This window comes from Catharus ustulatus, chromosome 10 (assembly GCF_009819885.2).
Source record: "Catharus ustulatus isolate bCatUst1 chromosome 10, bCatUst1.pri.v2, whole genome shotgun sequence".
Taxonomy (NCBI): Eukaryota; Metazoa; Chordata; class Aves; order Passeriformes; family Turdidae; genus Catharus; species Catharus ustulatus.
In genome coordinates, this window is record NC_046230.1 from 24724471 (window position 1) to 24749423 (window position 24953).

The following is a 24953-nucleotide window of genomic DNA, read 5'->3' on the forward strand; positions in this document are numbered from 1 at the left end:
TGTGGGGCAGTGGCGGTTGGTGCCATGGCTGAAATGTGAATTGTTTCTGGTTTTGGATGGGACAGAAATGTGAATGATTTGTGATTTTGGGTGGGACAGAAATGTGAATGATTTGTGATTTTGGGTGGGACAGAAATGTGAATGATTTGTGATTCTGGAATGAATTCCCAGGTGTGGGACAGTTTTGGCCGGGCCCTGTTCAGCTCCCAGCCCCAGCAGTTCCCCATCACCTCCATTGCCTGGGCTCTGCACGGCGACTTCTTCGCTCTGGGCTCCTTCAACACCCTCAGGCTGTGTGACAAAACTGGGGTGAGTCCCACTCTGCACATCTATTTATATTTATAGGGGTTTTTTTATTTGGGTTTTTTTTTTTGTTTATTTATTATTTTATATTATTATTTATTACGTATTTTTTTGTTTGTATTTTTATATTTTTATTAATTATTATTAATTATTATGTATTATTTCATTTTATTTATTTATTGTTATAATTATTTATTATGTATTATTTCATTATTTATATATTTATATTTCTTTATTATAATTATTTTGATGTATTATTTATTTATATTTTTATTACTATTCATATTTTTATTTTTATATATGTATGTATATTATATAATAAAAGTATTAAAATATAAAACTCCAGGGTACAACTCTGCAAATTTGTTTTATTTACATATGAATGTGTATGTGTGTATATATATATATATATACATATTTTTATTTTTATTTATATATATATTATATAAGAAAAGTATTAAAATATAAAACTTCTGGGTACAACTCTGCAAGTTTATTTTATTTACATATGTATGTGTGTGTGTATATATATATTTATTTATATTTATATTTAAAATTTATTTGTTTATATTTTCTATTCATATATTTAGTTATATATTTTATATATAAAAATGCGTATATTATATAATAAAAGTATTAAACATATACAATTCCAGAGTGAAACTCTGCAAATTTATTTTATATATTAATATATATACAATAAAAGCATTAAAAATGTGAAATTTAATTTGATTTGATTTGATTTAATTTGATTTGATTTAATCTGATTTGATCTGATTGTGTCTGGGGGGATGGAGCTGCATTGGCAAACTGCTCCCCAGGGAGCCATCAGGAAAAGAAATATTTATCATTTCATATTTATCATTTATCACTTAATATTTATCATTTCATATTTATAATTTCATATTTATCACTTAATATTTATAATTTCATATTTATCGTTTCATATTTATACTTAAGATTTATCATTTCATATTTAACATCTATCACTTAATATTTCTCATTTCATATTTGTAATTTAATATTTATCACTTAATATTTGTCATTTCATATTTATAATTTCATATTTGTCATTTCACATTTATCATTTTCCAGCCTGTGTGTTCACTTTTCAATTCCATTCTTGCACTCTTTACTCTTTTTTTCTGATTTTTTTTTTCCTACCTCCCTGTGATCTTCAAGCAGCTTCATGGCAAATTTATAACAAGGTTTTAAATTGTATTTCTTGGATTAAAAGTCATGAAAAGAAATGATTTATTTATATATAAAATAAATAATAAAATGTATTTTATATATATAGATATATATATATATGCTGTCCTGCAGGGAAGTTGTGTTCCCAGGGCTTTGGAAGTGTAGAGGGATCAATGATTAAAAAAATAATAAAAGTGGAACACTGATCAAATAAATCATTTTAATTAGTCAAAATTTGTATTTAAATAATGCTGAATATATTTCTGCTTTTTCTCTTAGTGACAGATTGATCAGTTTAATTTAATGCTTTTGTTTAATTTCCAAATTTTGTTCACTTCTGGTTGAACATTTATTTTCTGTGATATTTATCCATAAATTGATGTTTATTTGGCTGCTAAATCCCTTTGCTTTACTCTTCAACACTGCTGAGAAAATTCTATGAAATAAAACCAATTATTTTCATTAATCCCTCAATTTTTAAATTATTTTGTACATTCTTCAAACTTTTTCTTGTATTTCAGAGTGAATTTTGGCCATTTTATTTCACTGGCAGTTTGCATATTTGACTGATCCTCTCATGTTTTTATATTCTATCAAATTTTGCTAGAAATTGTGTTAAAATGTGGAATATTGCCTGATACCTCTGGAAAAGAGGAAAACATTTTACTGCATTGTGCAGTCAGAAAAGGGAAGCTCAAGTTGCTGCTTTTCTGAATTTCTTGAATAAAATGAAACTTTTAGAACTCCTGGGTTTGTTCTTTGAGAGAATCCAGTGAAAAATAAATGATGGCACAGGAGAAGTAGAACCCAAAATATTGCATTAATATTGGACCAGCATTCATTCCTGGAGTCACAGTCAGACCTTGCCTAAAAAAAAAAAAATTAAAATAAATAAAAATCAGTGTATTTAGGAACTCCACAGCAGCTATTCCAATTTTGAAATAGTTTCTATTTAAAAATGAAGAGCTGAAATGATTTTGCTGATAACATTTTATAGCCATGATAAATAGCCCAGACATCTGCAGGGAGCATGAATCACTGGAGGGCTCTGAGTTCTAAAAAAACAGCTGGGAAAGAAACTTTGGAAATGACTTTTTCTGGTTTTTTGGGTTTTTTTAAATGTAGGTTATGATCTGGAAATATCTGAGTGATTTTTCAATGGCTTGAAGGGAAAAAAAAAAAAAGTTGATTAAAAAAAGGAGTTTTAGGAATGGATCCTGATTCTACTTTCCATGGAAAAGTAACTGCAAAAAATAATTTCTGGAAATCCTTGCAGTGCTTGTTAATGATGATTTTTAATTAGGGTTTTTAATTAGGGGTTTTAATTAGGGTTTTTAATTAGGGTTTTTAATGATGGTTTTGATTCCTTCTGGGTGGATCCTTGATCCAAGGGAAAGGACCCAGGGAAGAGCTGGGAGGATCCCAGGGCTCCTTCCAGCTGTTCCAGACAGATTCCAGCTGGGAAGAACATCTGGAATGGGAGCTTCAGGCAGCCTGGAATTCCTGGGTTAATCAGGGTTCAATTCATCCTGGCCAGGCACAGGAGCAGCTGTGGAGTGCTCAGAAATGGGAATTTCCTTCCTCAGAATTCAAAAATGGGAATTCCCTTCCTCGGAATTCAAAAAAGGGAATTTCGTTCTTTGGAATTTAAAATTGGGAATTTCCTTCTTTGGAATTTAAAAATGGGAATTTCCATCCTCAGAATTCAAAAATGGGAATTTCCTTCATCAGAATGAAACATTGGGAATTTCCTTCCTTAGAATTCAAAAATGGGAATTTCCATCCTCAGAATTCAAAAATGGGAATTTCCTTCCTTGGAATTCAAAAAAGGGAATTTCGTTCTTTGGAATTTAAAAATGGGAATTTCCTTCTTTGGAATCCAGAAATGGGAATTTCCATCCTCAGAATTCAAAAATGGGAATTTCCTTCATCAGAATGAAACATTATGAATTTCCTTCCTTAGAATTCAAAAATGGGAATTTCCATCCTCAGAATTCCAATATTGAAATTTCTTTCTTCAGAATTCAAAAATGGGAATTTTCTTCCTTGGAATTCAAAAGTGGAAATTTCCTTCCTCAGAATTAAAAAATGGGAATTTCCTTCTTTGGAATTCAAAAGTGGGAATTTCCTTCCTTGGAATTCAAAAATGGGAATTCCCTTCCTCAGAAAGAAACATTGGGAATTTCCTTCCTTAGGCTTCAAAAATGGGAATTTCCATCCTCAGAATTCCAATATTGGAATTTCCTTTCTTAGAATTCAAAATTGGAATTCTCCTTGCTTAGAATTAAAAGCCAGGAATGTCCTTCCTCTGAATTCCAATATTGGGATTTCCTTGCTCAGAATTCCAAATTGGGATTTCCTTGCTCAGAATTCCAAATTGGAATTTTCCTTGCTCAGAATTCCAAATTGGGATTTCCTTCCCAGGGAATGATGGGGAAGGTGAAGCCTTGGAATCAAGTTCTTGTTAGGCACTTTAATTTTCTGTAGCGATTGCCTGGATGTATAATGAATAATAAATCAGATAATAAATAATAAATCATGAGTAAAAAACTGGAACCTGATGTACTTCAAGCACTGTGACTTTAATTTCTGCTTTACCTGATACTTCTCCTTTTTTTTTAATCCAGAATCTGACTTGAACATCCAATCCCAATGCAACAAAAACTCCCTTTATTCTTGCTCCTTGAAAAATCTCAACCGTATTTACGGCAATAAACGACTTCTACAAAGTACAGAGTGAAATAAATTATAATTTTTAAAATTCTTATATTTTAAATTATTATTTTCTCTTTCTTTCTAGTGGTCTTATGCCCTGGAGAAGCCCAACACTGGCAGCATTTTTGCCATTTCCTGGTCCATCGATGGCACCCAGCTGGCTGGAGCGTGTGGGAATGGCCAGGTCATCTTTGCCCACGTGCTGGAGCAGCGCTGGGAGTGGAAAAACTTCCAAATTACCTTAATTAAGAGAAGAACCATGAAGGTAAAATCACCTCAGAGCTGATCACAAAGCTCATTTTTAATGCAAAATGGGAAATTTTTAATTTCTGTTCCCAGACATTGATACAACGTTGAAGATTTCCACCTTTCCACAATTTCCAAATTACACATTTGGGCTTTTCAGCTTCAAATTCTTCAATTCCTGGTTAGATCCTTCAATGTTTTTTTTTATCTTTGGTCACATGGTGGAGCAGCACTGGGAGTGGAAAACTGAAAATTTGAAGTTAATTTTAAGAATATCATGAAGGTAAAATCACCTCAGAGCTGGGCACCCTGATCCCAAAGCTCAATTTTAATACAAAATGTGAATTTTAAATTTAATTTCTGTTCCCAGACACTGAATCACAATGTTAAAAATTTCCATCCTTCCACATTTCCCACATTACACATTTGGGCTTTTCAGCATCAAATTCTTCAATTCCTAGTTAGATCCTTAAATTTTTTTTTTCATCTTTGCTCTCATGGTGGAGCAGCACTGGGAGTGGAAAATTGAAAATTTGAAATGAATTTTAAAATTAACATGGATGTAAAATCACTTCAGAACTGGGTACCCTGATCACAAAACTCATTTTTAATACAAAATGGGAAATTTTGATTTGTGTTCCCAGACATTGAACAGCACTGGGAGTAGAAAAGCTTCAATATTACTTTAATTAATAGAAGAGTTTTTTCGTCTTTGCCCACGTGGTGGAGCAGCACTGGGACTGGAAAAACTTCTTAATTAGTTTAATTAATAGAAGAATTATGAAGGTGAAATCACCTCAGAGCTGGGCACCCTGATCACAAAGCTCACTTTTAATACAAAATGTGAATTTTAAATTTCATTTATCTTCCCAGACATTGCCTCACAATGTTAAAACTTTCCATCTTTCCACAATTTCCAAATTACGCATTTGGGCTTTTCAGCATCAAATTCTTAATTCCTCATTAGACCCTGAAATGTTTTTTTTTTCTTTTGGAGTTGGGAAGAGCTGCATCAGTTGGGTTTGTGTTTGGGGCCGTGGGTGGGATGTTCTGAGTCAGTGTCTGGGAACACACAGCCCCAATCTGCCCAAAATTCCCAATTTTTCCCCTCATTCCCAGACATCGACTCGTACCAGCTGCACTTGGGATTGATCTCCATGGGATTTCAATTTTTTTTTAATATTTAAAGAGTGAGGAGGTGTAGCTAACCCTGACTCATTTTTAATTCTCATTATTTTACAGTGATTTTATTCCTATTTGTTATGTAGGAAAATCCTACAGAAAACTTGCAGATGGATTTTTTTTCCCTGAGTATTGCAATTATTAATTAGTGATGCAGTGGTGGGCACAGTAATTAACATATCCTTGGAAATGGTTTTTAGACTCTTGGAATAATTGAGCTCAGTCCTTGTTTTGCAGAACATCAGAAGGAAGTTCTTACTCTCAGAATGGTGACATCTTAAAAAAAAATCCCAAAACCTCACCAAAAACCAGGATACTTTTTTTGTTTGAAGTCCCCTCTTGGATTTTCACCTCCCTAAAATCTCTGAGCTGAAAAATCTTGTTGATTTGAGGCAAATTCTGATTTTCTTGAACAAACTTTGGGCAGAATAACAAAACCACAACCTGCTCCCCCAGCCCATCTCCTGAATTTCCTGTGCTTCCATTCCAATTCCAATCATCCCAATCCTGGATATTGCTGCATTGTTTGGACGAAATGTTTATTTAAACAACACTGAAATTTACTGAAATAACAATGAAACAAACATTGCTTATTTCAAATACTGAAATATTCAAATGTTGAAATATTCAAATGTTGGAATATTGAAATATTGAAATATTCAAATATTCAAATATTCCAAAAATCAGCGACTGAACGATCTCAAAATGGGAATTTTCAGCCCCTGCTCCATCTGAGCTGATTTTCTCAGCAGGAATATTTGATGAATTAATTTGAATTTCAGCCCTTTGGTGATTTCCATGGCCACTTCCCTTTGCTCAGGTGCACAATGTCACCAATGATGCTGTGGATTTGCTGGAATTTCGGGACAGGGTGATCAAAGCCTCCCTGAGCTGTGGATATTTGGTGGTTTCCACCTCTCTGCAGTGCTATGTGTTCTCGTGAGTAAAACTAATTCCTCTTCCTCTTTTTCTTGGAAAAAAATGGCAGAAACCTGGTTGGAAGCACAATAATTAATTTATTTTTAATTAATTGAAATATTCAATGGAATATCTGCTCAGTGAATGCACAGTGAAAGAGACAAATGTTTTTTAAATATTTATAAATTAAAATAATCCCTATAAATATAATTTTGCTCCAACTTTTTGTTTGAAAAGTGTGGAAATTACTGATTTTGGTGCTGATATTTTGATATTTGCAGGACAAAGAACTGGAACACTCCATTGATTTTTGACCTGAAGGAAGGGACTGTGAGTTTGATTCTCCAAGCAGAAAGGTGCCTGACTTCTTAAAATGCTCATTATAAACATAACTATTAAATAAATAACAAATAAATTCATTATCTGTATTAGAAACATATAAATTTATTTATTATACTTACAAAAATTATTTATTATGTAGATATTTATATTGAACAAAATCAGCTCAAATTGAAAGATCAGAAACAAACAGACAAAATCTTAAATATTTCACATAATAAATATTTCTCCTGAAAATAGATAATACATGAAAACCAAACTTTTCCATACAGAACTTCCAGAATATTTTGAAAATTGAAAGCTTAGGACTGCTGGAAACTGGAAGAACAGTTGATTTAATTATTAATTAAATTTAATTAAACAATGATTTTCCCTTTGTTGAAAATACCATTTTTATATTATTTAGTGATTTTTTTTTCTTTGTTGTTGGGAATTTTTTTTTTAGGCATTTTCTTCTTGTGGATGGTGGAGGACTTTATTTATATTCCTATGAAGGCAGATTAATTTCTTCTCCAAAATACCCAGGCATGAGAACTGACATTTTAAATGCCCAGACAGTGTCCCTGAGCAATGACACCCTGGCAGTGAAGGACAAAGCTGATGAGAAGGGTAAATTCTGCTTTATTTAGCATAAAAATACATTTATTTGTTATAAAAACTATTAAAAAATCATGGCTCTTGCTTAAAATTCATTTAAAAGTTTCAAGAGAATGGTTTGGCTCTGAATTTTGATCCTAAATATTTACAGGAAATACTTGAATCAGTTTTTACTCCCTGCTGGGATTTTTCAATTTTCTCTCTTTCAGTAAATTGGGGGTTAAGATTGAGTCAGTCTGACACTGAAAATGTGGATTTATTGAAATTCTGGGTGCAGACTTTGATAATTTCTGTAAAGCCCCTTTTGAGATAGGAAATGGAAAATAAGGATAGGAAGTGAAAATTCAGTTTTTATGATTTTTTTTCACCACTATGTGACAATCACTGGTAAAACTCACACAGAATATTTTATCCACTTGCACTAAATTACACACAAAAAGAATGGAATCACTGGAAAAATCCATTAAGAACCTCTGCTTTTAATGAATAAACTATATAATTATTTTTCTCCAGTTATTTACATATTTGAAGCTTTGTCTGGGAAGCCTCTGGGTGATGGAAAACCTCTGACCCACAAGGTAAAGTGAAGGTTTTAATGTCTTTATTTGACTCAAAAAATTAAAAATCATTGATGGTTTTCCTCTATAATGGGACTAAAAACCCATTAAATCTTTTAAATGAGCTTTTCAGCTCTTTTAATGCTTTGTGTTGTTTCAAAATTGTTTTAATGTTCACGAAATTCAGTTTATAAAATCAGAGAATCAGGGAATGGCTTGGGTTGGAAAGGACTTTAAAATAATCTCAATTCTAACCCCATGGAATGATTTATTCCACAGAGAAATCACACACAAAATGTTTTTCCAACCCAGTTTATGAAAGAATTTTTGCCTTGTTTTTATGGGAAAAAAAAATCAGTTTGAATGTCCAAATATAAAATCTCCAAACTAAAATTCAGAGATTCTCTTTTATCTTTTTAGACAGAGATTGTGGAGATTGCTTTGGACCAGAAGGGACTGACAAGTGAGAGAAAAATAGCTTTTATTGATAAAAACAGAGATCTTTTCATCACCTCAGTGAAAAGGTTTGGGAAGGAGCAGAAAATTGTCAAAATAGGTGAGAAAAATTCAAATTGATCTTTGGGAACAGGTTGGGAGGTAAATAACATTTTATTTCATACAAGAGACAACATTTTGCTTAATTAATAATGAAATGGAATTTTTTAAAAAGCTGTAGATAGTGGTAGAAACAATTTTAGTAAATTTTATCTAAATTCTGATATTTTTTCTCTCAGTTCCATGCAAAGCAGCTTTTAAAATGTTACAAATTTGGGGTTAAAACCTTAGAAAAACAACCAAAAATGCTGAATAACCACTCTGGTAGAATTCCTTTTATTTTGAAGTTTCTCCTGGAAATATCTTATTTATTTCTTGATCTATTTCTTTCTTTATCATAATTATTTCTTGTTGATAAATGAAGGGACAATGGTGCAAAGTCTGGCCTGGAATGACACCTCCAACATCCTCTGTGGGATTCAGGATTCCAAGTTCACAGTCTGGTATTATCCCAACACAGTTTATGTGGATAAAGATCTCCTCCCCAAAACCCTGTATGAAAAAGATGCCAGGTAAAAAATATTTTTTTACTCCAAAAAATTATTTATTTTAATTCTTTCCCTCCTTTCTTAATGAACTGTGGTCAGAAATAAAAGCTGGCATTGCAACTTTTAAAATTCTTTTGTTTTCTTGATTGTGAAATGAGAAAAAAAAGGTGTTTATAAGGAAAATTATAAAGTTTAATCCAAATATTATTTATTTTAAATATTTCCCTTATTTTTTAGCAAATTATGGTCAGGAGAAGTAAAATCTGACCTTGCAACTTTTAAAATTCTCTTGTTTCTTGATTGGGAAATAAGAAAAAAAAGGATTTTATAAGGAAAATTATAAGTTCTGATCCAATTATTATTTATTCTGTTTCCCTTCTTTCTTAACAAACTGCTGTCAGAAGTAACAGCTGGCCTTGCAACTTTTAAAATTCTCCTGTTTCTTGATTGAGAAATGAGAAAAAAAAAAAGGTGTTTATAAGGAAAATTATAAAGTTTAATCCAAATATGATTTATTTTAGCTATTTCCCTCTTTTCTTAATAAATTGTTGTCAGAAGTAACAGCTGGCCTTGCAACTTTTAAAATTCTCTTGTTTCTTGATAGGGAAATGAGAAAAAAAAAGGGTTTTATAAGGAAAATGATATAGGGTTGAAATGATGATGGAGGGTTTGAAAGCAGAGCAACATCTTGGGGTAAGAGGAAAATTGGAATAAAATATTACCTCAGGTTTTGTCAAACAACAAACAGCAAAGATTTGTTTCAACAAAACCAGAAATCCAAACAAACAAAACGCCAGCTCGCGAACTGTGGGCGCGAAACCTTTCCTGAATAAAAAAACAAATGTAAATCTTATTTTTGCTTTTTGCACTCAGTGAGTTCAGCAGAAGCCCTCGGATTGTGAGTTTTGTGGGGAACCAGGTGACCATCAGGAGGGCAGATGGCTCCCTGGTGCACCTGCACATCTCTCCCTACCCCGGGATCCTGCACGGCTACGGCAGCGCCGCGCGCTGGGACGACGGGCTCCGGCTCTGCCGCTTCGTCAAGGTACAGCTGCATTTTGGGGTGTTCCCCTCCCATCCCAGGGTATTGATGGCTTGAGGTGTTCTGCCAGTGTCATCTGTCCTGGTTTGGAGGACAGGTGTCTGCTGAGAAAGGCAGGAGCCTCTCTTTGAAATGGAGAATGGAAACCCCCTCCCTCCAAATTATTATAATTTTGAAATCAAGGGGCTCTCAGGCAAAGCTATGGGAATTAGGAATAACAGTTCTTTACTAGGGAAATTAAAATAGAAATACAGCACTACAAAGAACAAACCCCAAACCCTGACACAGTCAGAGTACAACCTGACACCCGTCAGGCAGGGTGTTGGCAGCAGTCCCATCCCATGGTGGCTGCATCCTCCTGCAGTGACAGATGTGGCTCAGCTGGAGCAGTGCTCCTGTACAAGGTGCAGTTTCCCTCCGGAGCTCCAGTGGTGATGTGGAGAAATCCGGTTTTCCTCTGGAGTCCAGTGGAGAAAGGGGCTCCCTTAGTGTCCCAAAACCTCTGTTTTTATCTTGGTAAGAAATGTTGGGCTCCTCCCCCTGGCTGGAGCAACTCCCAATGGGATGCAGTAATTTTATCAGTCCCACAGTGGGACTCAATGGCCATGAGCAGAAAATGACTGGCTGGAGGAAGGATGGGTTGTGAAAAGATAAAGAACACTGCCCCAGCTGGTTTATAAACCATGGCCATGAACAGGAGATATCCCATGAGATAAAGAACACTGCCCCAGCTGGTTTATAAACCATGGCCATGAACAGGAGATATCCTATGGAGATAAAGAACACTGCCCCAGCTGGTTTATAAACCATGGCCATGAACAGGAGATATCCCATGGAGATAAAGAACACTGCCCCAGCTGGTTTCAATGGATACCCATTAGCAGAATATCTCCCATGGAGATCAGGATCACTGCCCCACCCTCACAGATGGTGATAGAACAGATACCTTTGATCACACTCTGTATTGTAACCCCAGACAGTCATCTCTCCATGTCATGGGTGCAGTTTGTTTCCAGTCTGCTGTGCTGCTGTTTATTGGCCCCTCATGGAAAACGATGTTTAATTTCATGGCATAATAATTCCAGCATTTCCATGGTAAATAATTCTTGGTTTAGTCACACCAGAATCCAGATGGATTGACCACAGAATTTACAGAATTCAGTTCTGAAGCTAAATTCCATAATTTCCATGATGAATAATTCTTGTTTTAGTCACTCCAGAATCCAGTTGGATTGAACACAGTTGCTCACACAATTCAGTTCTGAACCTAAATTCCATCATTTCCATGATAAATAATAATTCTTGTTTTAGTCACACCAGAATCCAGGTCTTACAGAATTCAGTCCTAAACCAAAATTTTCAGCTTTGGACCTTAATACAGCCAATTAAAAGTGACATTTCCACAATCACCTGTTAATTTCCATATTTTATTTCATTTCTTTTTATTTCTTTCCTTTTCCATTGCTTTCTTTTGTATTTATTTAGACAACAGGAAGAGATGAGGTGAGTGTGGTAGTTTTTAAAACAACAAAATCCTTTCAAACCTTCCTTCCCATTTATTCCTAGAGAAGTTTAGCAGTTTTGTCATGACCTCAAATGTGTTTTTCAGATATTTGTGTAACCAATTATTAAATTAATGCACATCCATATAATATGGGTTGCATAATTAGAATTAATTGCAGCAGAATCTTTATTTGCAGTGTCCACATCACCTGATTTAAGCATTCAAGTCAGAATATTTTGATTTTCACATCCCACGTGGAGAGTAAAAAGTATTTCCAGTCAGGAATAACAAAATGGGTCACATTTCTGAGGGGGAAAATAGCAACAAGAAACAACTTGGAACCATCAAGGAACAACAACTTGAAATTTCATCTTCTGGATAATTTCAGGCTGAGCTTTCAGCATTTTGTCACCTGATTTTCTAAATCCGAAGAAGCAGAGACTGTGACAAAGGTTTTAGGGTTTTAGGAGTGGTTGATTCTCTGAACAATCTTAATTTTCCCAAATTCTGGGCTTCCTGCAGGAGGGTTTGTGCTGAGTGATGGAAAAGTCAGCTGGGAAATGTGGGAATGTGTTTAGAACTTCCTCAGTGCAGCTGTAAGTTCTGATTTCTATCAAGAGTGATCCTTCAAAAAACCTTCACAGTGCAAAGTCTTTATTTCCACATTTGTTATTGAGCACGCTCAAAAGAAACATTAAAACCTCCTTAAATCTTGGACTAGCAAGTCCAAAATTGCATTTTTCCTGTCTGAATAGAGTTTTAGATGTGGTGGTTAAACTGTATTAAAGTGTGGTTTGTTAGTGTGTCTTTGTCATCGTGTTGTCACTTGAAAATCCATCAAAATGTTATTTAGGATCTTCCTAGAATCTGAGTTTTCCTCAAGGTGAAATATCCAAAAAAACCCTCACAGAAACAATAAAAGAAATAAAGATAATAATAAAAAGGTGGAATATTATTATTACCATTAAGTTTTTCTAATTCCTAGTTCTGAGAAATAATTAATAATTTCCTACCCAACACTTTGACCACGGTACCATAAATGACACACACAGAAATGGAACATTTCACAGCATTTTCAGGCCTTGTGTGGTTGCTTGGAGGACTCATTTACAGCATGAGAATGAACATTTGAAGGTTCCCAAGTGGATTTTATTTTGAATTTCAGGATCAGACCCTGTGGGCTTGTTTGGCTGCCATGGCAGTGGCCAACAAGGACATGAGCACCGCTGAAATCGCCTACGCAGCCATTGGTGAGGTAAGAAAACACAATTAAAAAATGGAATTACAGTAATTTCACGATTATAAGCCGCAACATTTTGACTAAAATTTTGGTCCAAACCCAAAGTGCAGCTTATAATCAGGTGTGGCTTATATATGGACAAAGAACAAAAAGTTGCTGTTTTAGTTTGGAGGACAGGTGTCTGCTGAGAAAGGCAGGAGCCTCTCTTTGAAATGGAGAATGTAAACCCCCTCCCTCCAAATTATTATAATTTTGAAATCAAGGGGCTCTCAGGCAAAGATATGGGAATTAGGAATAACAGTTCTTTACTAGGGAAATTAAAATAGAAATACAGCACTACAAAGAACAAACCCCAAACCCTGACACAGTCAGAGTACAACCTGACACCCGTCAGGCAGGGTGTTGGCAGCAGTCCCATCCCATGGTGGCTGCATCCTCCTGCAGTGACAGATGTGGCTCAGTTGGAGCAGTGCTCCTGTACAAGGTGCAGTTTCCCTCCGGAGCTCCAGTGGTGATGTGGAGAAATCCGGTTTTCCTCTGGAGTCCAGTGGAGAAAGGGGCTCCCTTAGTGTCCCAAAAGCTCTGTTTTTATCTTGGTAAGAAATGTTGGGCTCTTCCCCCTGGCTGGAGCAACTCCCAATGGGATGCAGTAATTTTATCAGTGCCACAGTGGGACTCAATGGCCATGAGCAGAAAATGACTCCTGGAGGAAGGATGGGTTGTGAAAAGATAAAGAACACTGCCCCAGCTGGTTTATAAACCATGGCCATGAACAGGAGATATCCCATGAGATAAAGAACACTGCCCCAGCTGGTTTATAAACCATGGCCATGAACAGGAGATATCCCATGAGATAAAGAACACTGCCCCAGCTGGTTTCAATGGATGCCCATTAGCAGAATATCTCCCACAGAGATCAGGATCACTGCCCCACCCTCAGCAGATGGTGATAGAACAGACACCTTTGATCACACCCTGTGTTGTAACATGTGGCTTATAATCGTGAAATTACTGTAAATCCCAGTTAAATCATTCCAAAACCAAGTGGATGAATGAATTCCCTTGCTGTCCTCCTGCTGAGCAGATTGACAAGGTGCAGTACATCAATTCCATCAAGGATCTGCCCTCCAAGGAGTCCAGGCTGGCTCACATGCTGCTGTTCAGTGGGAACACCCAGGAGGCTGAGACGCTCCTGCTGCAGTCAGGCCTGGTTTACCAAGCTATCCAAATCAACATCCATCTTTACAACTGGGAAAGGTAGGAGCTTTTCCCAATTCAAATCCATTTTCCTAATTATTTCCATCAGTTTGTTTTATTGCTGACTCATTTTTTATCTTTTGCTCGCCCACAGGTTCAAAAAAACCGAATTAAATCATAGCCTGACAATAACCAAAAAACCAACATCTTGTGTCATATTTAGAAAACACAAATAGTTGGTGATAAAAGCCCAAAATACTCCTGGAAGAATTTTGAAATAACATTTTGCTCTCTCATCAGTGCAGAGAGGAGCTCTCAGTGGTGCCCTAGCCTGGCTCTGGAATTTGGGCTGCTGTGAAATGTCTTGCTGCTAAAAATAAAATTGTGGCTACTCAGACTCCCAGCATTGTGTAGGTGGAGAAAAGATGAATTAAGGCTGAGAAAACAAAGGAGGAATTTCTCCTTTAAACAAAACCCCCACATTTTCTGACAGAATCCTCTCAGTTGTTTACTCTTAATTTCTCTGCTGTTATATTTGATTTTTTCCCCCACAAATTTGTAATTTTGTTTTGTCATGAAGCTGTGTCAGGGGAGGTTTAAGCTGGATATTAAGAAAATAATATTCTTTTATTCTATCATCTAAAAACTCTCTGTATATAAATATCAGTGATATTTGTTGGGGTTAATTGAGAAGAAACCAAGTGTGAGTAATAAATTAAAATAATCCAGTGTCTGATCTTTTCCACCTATGCAATATTTATAAATATTATATAGAATATATAATAAATGTGTATTATGACTGTTCAGAACCTACTTCTGACTAAAAAAAAGTTTCTAAACATTCTTAATTCTGTGCTAAACTCTGAAATATTCTGCATTTCCATGAAATTAAAAAAACCCTCCTGGGCACAAATTAATGATGTGATGAGGTTGTCAGTGGGAATAGTTGTTGGGGTTTTTTTATGTGGGTACTTTGATCCTAATTGGGATTGGATTTGGGATCTGCAGAGCTGGGGTTGGATTTGGGATCTGTGCAGATTTAGGACTGGATTTGGGATCTGGTCAGAGCTGGGATTGGATTTGGGATCTACAAAGCTGGGATTGGATTTGGGATCTGCAGAGCTGGGATTGGATTTGGGATCTGTGCAGATTTAGGACTGGATTTGGGATGTGCAGAGTTAGGATTGGATTTGGGATCTACAGAGCTGGGATTGGATTTGGGATCTGTGCAGAGTTAGGACTGGATTTGGGATGTACAGATTTAGGGTTGGATTTGGGATGTGCAGATTTAAGGTTGGATTTGGGATCTGATACAGATTTAGGGTTGGATTTGGGATCTGATACAGATTTAGGACTGGATTTGGGATGTGCAGATGTAGGGTTGGGTTTGGGATCTGTGCAGAGCTGGGATTGGATTTAGGATGTGCAGATTTAGGACTGGATTTGGGATGTGCAGATTTAGGACTGGATTTGGGATGTGCAGATTTAAGGTTGGATTTGGGATCTGATACAGATTTAGGACTGGATTTGGGATCTGATACAGATTTAGGACTGGATTTGGGATCTGTGCAGAGTTAGGACTGGATTTAGGATGTGCAGATTTAGGGTTGGATTTGGGATGTGCAGATTTAAGGTTGGATTTGGGATCTGATACAGATTTAGGACTGGATTTGGGATCTGATTCCCCATTTCCTGCTGTGTTGCAGGGCCCTGGAGCTGGCAGTGAAGCACAGGACACACGTGGACACGGTCCTGGCTTACAGGCAGAAATTCCTGGGAGATTTTGGGAAGAAAGAAACCAACCAAAGGTTTTTGCAATATGCACAAGGGGTAAGTGGAGCTCAGCTTTGATGGGTTTGCACCTCTCCTTTCCTTCTGGGCTTCAAATGTCAGCAAAAATGTGGAATTTTTACAGGTTTTGCCTAATATTGGGCCAAAATATCCAGGAATAACTGGGCAAGGGATTTTATTTTATTTTATTTTATTTTATTTTATTTTATTTTATTTTATTTTATTTTATTTTATTTTATTTTATTCTATTTTATTTTATTCTATTTTATTTTATTTTATTCTATTTTATTTTATTCTATTTTAATTTTATTTATTTTTTCCTTGACAAGCATTTTTTGGGGAAGAAACAACTTTCCTGCCCACACTTGTGCTGTGATTTGTGCCTGAGGTTTCACTGACACAAAGCACAAACAGAAAATGCCAATTTTCTACAGCTGGAGAGATGCCAGGGATGCAGAGAATTCCAATAATTCAGAATTCCAGGCAGGAATCTGATTTCTGCTGGAGCAGATAACTGATTTAACATCAGCCATCACTCCCAAATTAATGATGCAGGGCTGCATTTTCAGCAACAGGACACTGATGATACTGAATTAAAAGCAGGTTATTTTTGTGTTTTATTTTTTATTTTTTGAGTTTTATTTCCAGCCACAATGAGATTTATTAAAATATCTCAGGTTTGGTTTGATTCAAAGGTGGAAGCTCAGTTAGAACTCAGCTGTGCCTTTATTTTTCATGAGTTTGGGCACTCAACTCTTTATCATTTTTAATGTATTTTTAATTTTTAATGTCCTTTTAAACTGAATCACTGACCTGTCTCTCTCTGATGCTCAGCTCTGTGTGTTTAATTTTTCTCTTCTTGCAGCTGGAGGTGGATTGGGATAAAATCAAAGCCAAAATCGAGATGGAAATTGCAAAAGAAAGGGAACGAGCAGCAGGCAGTGCTGCAGTGAGGAGCAGTGTGACTGTGCAGCAATAATTCCATTTTTGGGCTCCTTCAATATTTGCTACTGGCTTGTTGTAAAAAAAAAAAACACAAAATATTTTGAGAATCTGTAGGTTTGGATCTTTGGGTGACACACAGGGTGAATTATTTCCTTTCATTTTGAGCTGGGTTTAAATTCTGGAGCCAGGGATGGCTGCATAGATGAGAAAAAAAAAAGGGAATTAATTTTTCTTCTCTTGGTGATTTTAAATTTTCATTGCCAGGAATATTCTTGAACCTCTACTGAAATCACAATTGAAGCCCCAAGTTAAAATCTTTAACCTCAGGGACCTCTCCAGGATTGTTTAAATTGCCCTAAAAACAAATTTAACAAACTAGAAGTGCTGAAAATGCAAAAAAAAAATTTAAATAAAAATATCTTGAGCCTCTAAAGTACAAATATTTCCCTCACAGTTGTGGGATTACATATTTGTATGGATGTCCAGTTCTTTAACAAATTATTTCAGATCATTTCAGCAAAACTTTCAGCACTGAAAGGATTTTTTTTTTGTTTAAAATACTTTGGAATATGGTTTCAGGACTGTTGGAAGTAACATCTGATGTGTAAAATTGTCAAGAATATTTCAAATAAAAGAATATTTTATGTATTTTTTCTGCCCAAAGCACTTGATTTGTAAATATTTTTTAAAATTTGTTATTTTGAGGTACACTTTTCTTTGTTTCACACCCAAACTTCATTCTCATGTTATAAATAATAAATTCCCAGTTTATTCAGCATTGTTTATTATGGATCTCTGAAATGTGAAATATCTGTACATTTGTAAATCACTGTGGGACCCTTCCTTGCACTGTTCATAATTTCTTAATAAAACCAAATAAAAGTGGAGATTTTAATGTGTCTGAGAGCTGCTGCTTGTGGGGATCTCCATTGAGAGCTAAAAAAAATAAAAATATTTGGGGTATTTTAATGCTTAAATGTTTTAATTTGCAGGGGATGGGAGAGGTGTTTAATTCCAATTTTTATTACACACATCCAATTTAATTCCATTTTTTATCACACACATCCAGTTTAATTTCATTTTTTTATTTAATTCCATTTTTTTATTACACAGATCCAATTTAATTCCAGTTTTTATCACATACACCCAGTTTAATTCCATTTTTTATCACACACATCCAGTCCTGGTGTTAAATAAAAAAAGCAGAATAATTAACATGATTAAAATTCAATTGTTTAGGTGCTGCTGGGATGGATCAATAATCAAAATATCCCAAATTTTGCCATTGTAGGGTGGGAGTTGAGCTTCATTTAGCCTTGGCCACAGAAAATCCTCTGTGATTATAAAAAGGGAGGTTGAAAAAAAATCTTCAGGTGAAAAATAAAATCCTCAAGTGATGTAAAAGTAAAAGCTCAGGTGGGTGTTTAAAAACCTATTTGTAATAGCTCAGAGAAATATTAAAAATATCTTTTTTTCTGCTTTTTAAGGGAATAAAACTTTGGATTTTTCTGTGGGATTCTTTGGGATGGGAAGGTTTGAATCATCTGACAGGAAAATTTGATTTTACAGATTATGTGGAACCATTTCCTGCAGAAAAACCCTGGTGGTTGTTGCCTTACTCACTTCAGAATAGTCAAAATTATAAATAATAATGGAAAAGCTTGAAGCTTTCTAAAATTTAATTAAGAAATTTTAATAGATGTTTATATAAATATAAAATTTGTGTCACCTACAGCTGGGGGAAGTTGGAGAGAAGCAATTTATTTTTTTTTATATTGGAGATATATTTATATCTTATTTTTTTATTAAACATTTTAAGACCTCCATTTCTTTATTTTCATGATAGCAGAGATGAGATTTTACTCTGCAGGGGATGGGGAAGAGCCAGGGGAAAAAAAAAGATTTTTATGAATTGATCACAAATGGGAATATTTATTTCCAAAGTTTATTTTTGTTGATCCCAATCAGTCAGGGGTTGCCTTGTGCTATAAAATCTCCAACACTGGAATTCAAAATTTTGATTTTAATTCAGGTACCTTTGCCCTGAATTTAAAAATTTGGGAGTTTGGATGGGCTGGTACCTTCAGGGAGAGAGTTTGGTTGTACAAACCCCAAAATATTTAATGATTTCTGTGTTTTTCATGAAGGCTCTGCCAGAATTATTTTATTTTCTATAAATAAATAACTGTGATAGTTGGAGCCCTGCAGCTAGAGAAGCTCTGATCTGTATTTTAAATAAACCTGCAGGTTTTCTTGGCCATTAGGGACCTCCACAAGACACAAAGTGCTCGTGGCTGCTGCTCCTGCACTGACACATCCTCAGTTCCAAGTGCTACAGTCAAGGTAGGAAAGGGAAAAAAATAAAGATATTTAATGGAAGCTTTGGGCCCAGCCCAGTTCCAGCGTCAGGAGAGCTGGGTGAAGCTGAAGGAAAAATTCAGGAGTGAATTCTCACTCCTGCAGGGGTGGTGCCACTGAGGTGGAGGGATTTAATTCTCTTTTTGGGACATTTATTTCCCTTAGAGCAGGAGCCAGGCAGCTGCAGGTGCTGATATTTTATTTGTAGTTTTTTTTTTCCTTCCTGCTGCCCATGCAGGGGGGCACAGCCTGGTCTGGCTGTCCCAAAACCTCCTTTTGTCACCCACGGGGGTGAGAATCACCCAGTGCTGTCCACGCAGCAAATCCCCAAATTCCAGGGGAACACGAGCCCAGGTGACAATTCCAGCTGGGAATGCTGCACTGGGCTCTTCCCATCTCCCATGTCCTTGCACTGGGGGTGATGTCCCCAAGTCACCTTGTTCATGGAATGTCCCCAAGTCACCTTGCTCGTGGGACGTCCCCAAGTCACCTTGCTCGTGGAATGTCCCCAAGTCACCCTGCTCGTGGAATCCTTCCAGGACTGCCGTGTCCCTGGGAGGTGTCCCTGCTGTCCCAGTGGTTCCAGGCAGTGAGTGCCATCCCTCCACGGTCCTCGGGAATCCCGGAGGTCCCTGTTCAGGGCCAGGTGTCAGGAACTCCTCCTGCAGTGTGGAGCATTCCCAGGGATCGCAAATGTCCCTGGGATGTCCTGTCCACTGGGAACATTCCCGACAATCCCAAATGTCCCTGGCACATCCTGCCCACTGGGAACATTCCCGACAATCCCAAATGTCCCTGGCACGTCTTGTCCACTGGGAACATTCCCGACAATCCCAAATGTCCCTGGCACATCCTGCCCACTGGGAACATTCCCGACAATCCCAAATGTCCCTGGCACGTCCTGCCCCCCAGGTCACCCTGCAGTGTGGAACATTCCCGGGATCCCCATTGTCCCACCAGAGAACGCTGCTCCTTCCCGGCTTCGCATCCCTCCTGGGACACCTGGGGCTGTCCGCTGTCTGTCCCGAGGGTCCGGAAGATGAGGAGGATGAGGATGAGGATGAGGAGGATGATGATGATCCCACCCCGCGGGTCCCTCCGCCTCCATCAGCGCAGTGCCCGCGGGTGCGCAGCGGGGACTCAGCCCCGCATCCCGCGTTCCTCGGGCGCGCAGCGCTGCGCCTCCTCGTAGCTGGGCAGGTTCTTCACCTCCTCGTAGCTGGGCAGGTTCTTCACCTCCTCGTAGCTGGGCAGGTGCGGCAGCTCCATGGCCGGTCCCGGTCCCGGTTCCGGAGGAGCGGTGCCCGGGGCGGGCAGGGCGCGGCGGAGCGCGGGGCGCACCCGGCGGGGCGCGGCGGGACAGGCGCGCCTGCGGAGCGCACAGCCCGCGGCCACCAGCGCCAGCAGCACCAGCAGCGCCGCCAGCCTCCGTGCCAGCCACCGCGCCCGCGGCACCCACGGGGGAGCCTCCGGTGCCCCCGGAGCGGGCGCGACCCCCGGCGCAGCGCGGGGCCCCGCGGTGTCTCCGCCCGCCATCCCCGGCGCGCTGCTCGGGGCTCGCCCGCAGCGCCGCGCTTTATCCGCGCCCGCCACGGTTTGGTCCGCATGAAATATTGATGCGGCCATTTGGCGGCTGTTCACGGCCTAATGGGGCCGGGGAACGCGGCCAGCAGCGGTCTCAGCCCGGGGGTCAGCGCGGGGATGGACCCGGCACTGAGTTCGGGAGCCGTGACAGGGAGGGACACGGGGGGCAGCGGGGAGGACAGGGCGTGCAGGATGCCGGGGATGTGGGGATGGGTGGTACCCAGGGATGGGAGAGGGAACCTGGGGATGCAGGGATGAGTAGGAGCCAAGGATGTGGAGATGAGTGATACCCGAGGATGGGAGGATGAGTGGTACCCAGGGATGTGGGGATGAGTGGTACCCAGGAATGGGAGAGGGAACCTGGGGGTGCAGGGAAGAGTGATATCCAGGGATGGGAGAGAGGACCTGGGGATGCAGGGATGAGCAGGATGCCAAGGATGTGGGGATAAGTGGTACCCGAGGATGGGAGGATGAGTGGTACCCAGGGGTGGGAGAGGGAATCTGGGGATACAGGGATGAGCAGGAGCTAAGGATGTTGGGCTGAGTGGTACCCAGGGATGTGGGGATGAGGAGAGAGAACCTGAGCATGCAGAGATGAGCAGGAGCCAAGGATGGGAGAGGGAACCTGAGGATGCAGGGATGAACAAGAGCTAAGGATGTGGGGATTGGTGGTACCCGAGGATGGGAGAGGGAATCTGGGGATACAGGGATGAGCAGGAGCCAAGGATGTGGAGATGAGTGGTACCCGAGGATGGGAGGATGAGTGGTACCCGAGGATGGGAGGATGAGTGGTACCCGAGGATGGGAGAGGGAATCTGGGGATGCAGGGATGAACAGGAGCTAAGGATGTGGGGATGAGTGATATCCAAGGATGTGGGGATGAGGAGAGAGAACCTGAGCATGCAGGGATGAGCACGAGCCACGGACACGGGGATGTGTGGCACATAAAGATGTGGGGATGAGCAGTACCTGAGCATGTGGGGTAAACCCAAGGGTGCTGGGATGAGCAGTGCCCAAAGTCATCAGGGTAAGTGATACCTGAGCCCTGAGCAGCTCAAGGTGCAGAGCCCAGCACTGATTTTGCAGCAGAAGGGGTTGAACAGCAGTGTCAGAGCAGGCACTGACACACTGGGGCCCTGGTACCTGTGCAGGCACAGTCAGAGCTTTCCTTCATTTCTGAGGGGTTTTATTCCTGCCATTAAGGTTTTACAGGTCCCTGTGTCCCCCAGGGGTGTCCCCAACCCAGCCCCTCATCTCTGGAGTCTGATTACCTTCAGCTTAATGACAAAACTCCAGCAAAGGGAAGAGGAGAGGGAGCTCTCATCATGGAAACACTGACTAACATCAAACATGGCAAAAGCTGACCAGAGCTTTCTGCTTGGTTTCCTCTTGGCTGTCCCTGCCAAATCTGATAGGAGCTCTGACCCACCTACGTGAGCTTCTGCTGGGGTAAATTTGTTTCCTTTGTCCTGTTTACTCGCCTGCTGATGATTTCACTGCTGATAGCTGCAAGCTATTCATTCCCCTGCTGTCAGTTTGGGGTAATTCTATTTATAACACACCCTGGAGTGCTCAGGGACAAAAATGAGGGGGAAAATTCTCAGCTGTGATACAGAGTTTGAAGAAGGAGGTGTTGGTGGTGCTGGGCTTCTGGTTAAAAAAAGGAGAAACTGCTGTCTCTGAATTTCAGGGGTTTGTTCTGCATCTGTTTCCTCACTCTGGGGACATTTCTCCCTGCAGAAGGGGGCAGGGGCTGGGAGGGGAGAGCAGGAGGTGCCAGCCCCAGCTGCTTGATCTCCCACAAGGAACCCTCTGCTTTGTGGGCTCCTCCCTGCAGGGTTTGGGATGTTCTGCACCAGCTCCAGCAGCAGCTGCAGCCCCACACTCCCTGCAGGGCTGGCAGTGAGTGATGTGGTGTTTTGGAAATTGGGAGCAAACAGCAGGCGCCTGCTGAAACCTGCCCAGTTAACAGAGCTCAGCCTTGAGCAGCATTTCTGATCAGCTGGGACTCCCTCTGAGCCCCATGAAATATTAAAGCCTGTTGATAGCTCGTTAGAACCAACATTTTGGCTGGCCCTGTGTGCTCTGAGCTGGGCTGTGGAATCAGGGCCAGGATGGAGCCTGGGCTGGCTGTGGATGAAGGGGCTGCACCCTCTGGGAATTTGGGGGGTTTGGGGAGGTGCAGCTGGCTCAGCTGCTGCGTTTTGGGAATCTCTGGAGAGTGGGATGGGCACAGGCAGGGATCTCTGATCCCTTCAGGATTCCAGGACCTTCCACTAGAGCAGCTTGCTCCCAGCTCCATCCCAGCTGCAATTTCTCTGCCCCCAAGCACTGGGGCAGGACCAGGAGCTGTGAGCAGGAATAAATCCATCATTAGTGGCCACATCCTGTAGGAAATCTGTAGAAAACCCACTGTGAACCTCCCTGGAGCCAGGTAAAACCCAGAGCAGCCACATCATTTCTGGGAAGGAGCTTTCAAGTTGATTTTCTCCAGTTTTGCAGGAGATGGACAACTATTGATCCTGCAAATGACCCCTGCAGAAATCCATCGATCCCTTTGGAGCAGCAGATCATTAATTTCGACTTCCAGACCTTCCAGGTGGTGCCAAAGTGCTGACACAGCAGAAGAGACACAGATGGTGGCATTGTCCCTGGGACTGTTGGCATTTGGGGAGCTCCAGACTCTTCCCCACTGGAATCTGCTCCATAAAATTCACATCTGAATTTCCCTTTGGTGTCTTTTTTTCCCTCAAATACAGGAGAACTACTCAGGAAAAAGCATCCTGATGAGCTGAGGTTTGTTTTTTGGGAAGATTGTGAAATCCAAGTGTTTGGTTGCTGGAAAAATCCCCTTGATTATTGGAGGGAAGCACAGCTTGGGATGTTGATAGGAACAGGTTCAGCACTGTCAGCTTCAATATTTTAATATCTGCTAGATGCAAACCTTGTGATAATTGAGGCTTTTATAGAAATTATGGAGCAAATCACTGGAGGTTGGACAGAGAATCTGTGGCTGGAAGTGTCCAAGGCCAGGCTGGAGCAGCCTGGGACAGTGGGAAGTGTCCCTGCCATGGCTGGGAATGGGATGGGATGAGCTTTAAGGTCCCTTCCCACCCAAACCATTCCAGAATTCCATGATAATCAAACACAGCCTGATGGGAACCTCCTCCAAGGCCAAAATAATCCTTAAAATGTTCTTAACAGAACAAAATACATCATATTCCTGCAGAAAGTTAAATATTAAAATATTCCTGTAAAAAGTTAAATATTAAAATATTCCTGTAGAAAGTTAAATATTAAAATATTCCTGTAGAAAGTTAAATATTAAAATATCCCTGTAGAAAGTTAAATATTGAAATATTGCTGTAGAAAGTCCCAGAGAAGCTCCTAGGGAAGCCCATCCATCAGCAGGGAGCTCAGGGACAGCTCTGGATTCTGGAATTGAACCCCAAGGCTGAGCTCCAGTGCCTCCCCTCTCTCAATCACATCTGTAACTGCAATAAGGCCCCAAACCCGAGGAGATGACTCTGCAAATGTAAAAAAAACTCCACCAGCCATTACCTCACGGCTCAGAAATCTCCTCTGCCAGCAAATATTTGCTGTTGGACTGTTTAAAACCCAGGGAAAGTGAGAAAGAGAGGCTGAAACCCTCCTGAACAGCTCTGAGTCCTTCCCAGGCTGTTAACAAGTTTGGGTGTCCTCCAGAAATGAAATGTGTTTTCTGTAATAAATCAGTCCAATCGAATGAATAAATAAAATTTATTCATTGCCATCCATCCTGTATTTATTTCTGTACTTTCTGTATAAAATATTTATTTATTTAACACAATCTTCTCTTCTCTGTCTGATATTGATACCAATGGATTTTCAGGCTTCCAGCTCACATGTGACACTTGAAATATTCTTCTTTATTCCTCCTGCTACACAGAAGCGTTAGAAAGATTGGCTTAGACTGGTTTTCCCTTTGCAATAATTCCTCATAATTAGGATTTTATTCCTTGGACTCCATGGAAAGGCTCCATGCAATGACTTTGGCTGAGGTTTTTAGATTTATGAATGATGAGCGTCTCTTCCTGTAAGGGATGGTTTGTTGGTTTTCCTTTGAATCAAATGGTTTTAACTGCTAAAAGTGATTCCAGGATGAAACCTTGATCCCACACCATCCATGTGGGATCTCTGGGATCCATCCAGGGAGGAG

At 39.5% G+C, this 24953-nt stretch overlaps 1 protein-coding gene across 2 annotated transcripts in view; it reads left to right on the forward strand.

Moving 5' to 3' along the window:
- The window catches only part of IFT80 (intraflagellar transport 80), a 31945-nt gene extending 14250 nt beyond the window's left edge, over positions 1-17695 (forward strand). For both annotated transcript variants that reach the window (XM_033068377.2, XM_033068378.2), the window contains exons 8-20: positions 172-309; positions 4298-4477; positions 6461-6579; positions 6840-6914; positions 7343-7506; positions 8008-8072; positions 8472-8607; positions 8971-9118; positions 9968-10139; positions 12806-12895; positions 13965-14137; positions 15784-15907; positions 16734-17695. In XM_033068377.2, coding sequence (XP_032924268.1) covers positions 172-309; positions 4298-4477; positions 6461-6579; positions 6840-6914; positions 7343-7506; positions 8008-8072; positions 8472-8607; positions 8971-9118; positions 9968-10139; positions 12806-12895; positions 13965-14137; positions 15784-15907; positions 16734-16847 — 1698 coding nt within the window. In that variant the 3' untranslated portion in view covers positions 16848-17695. The remainder of the gene's footprint in view (positions 1-171; positions 310-4297; positions 4478-6460; positions 6580-6839; positions 6915-7342; positions 7507-8007; positions 8073-8471; positions 8608-8970; positions 9119-9967; positions 10140-12805; positions 12896-13964; positions 14138-15783; positions 15908-16733) is intronic.
- Positions 17696-24953: the final 7258 nt, after the last annotated feature.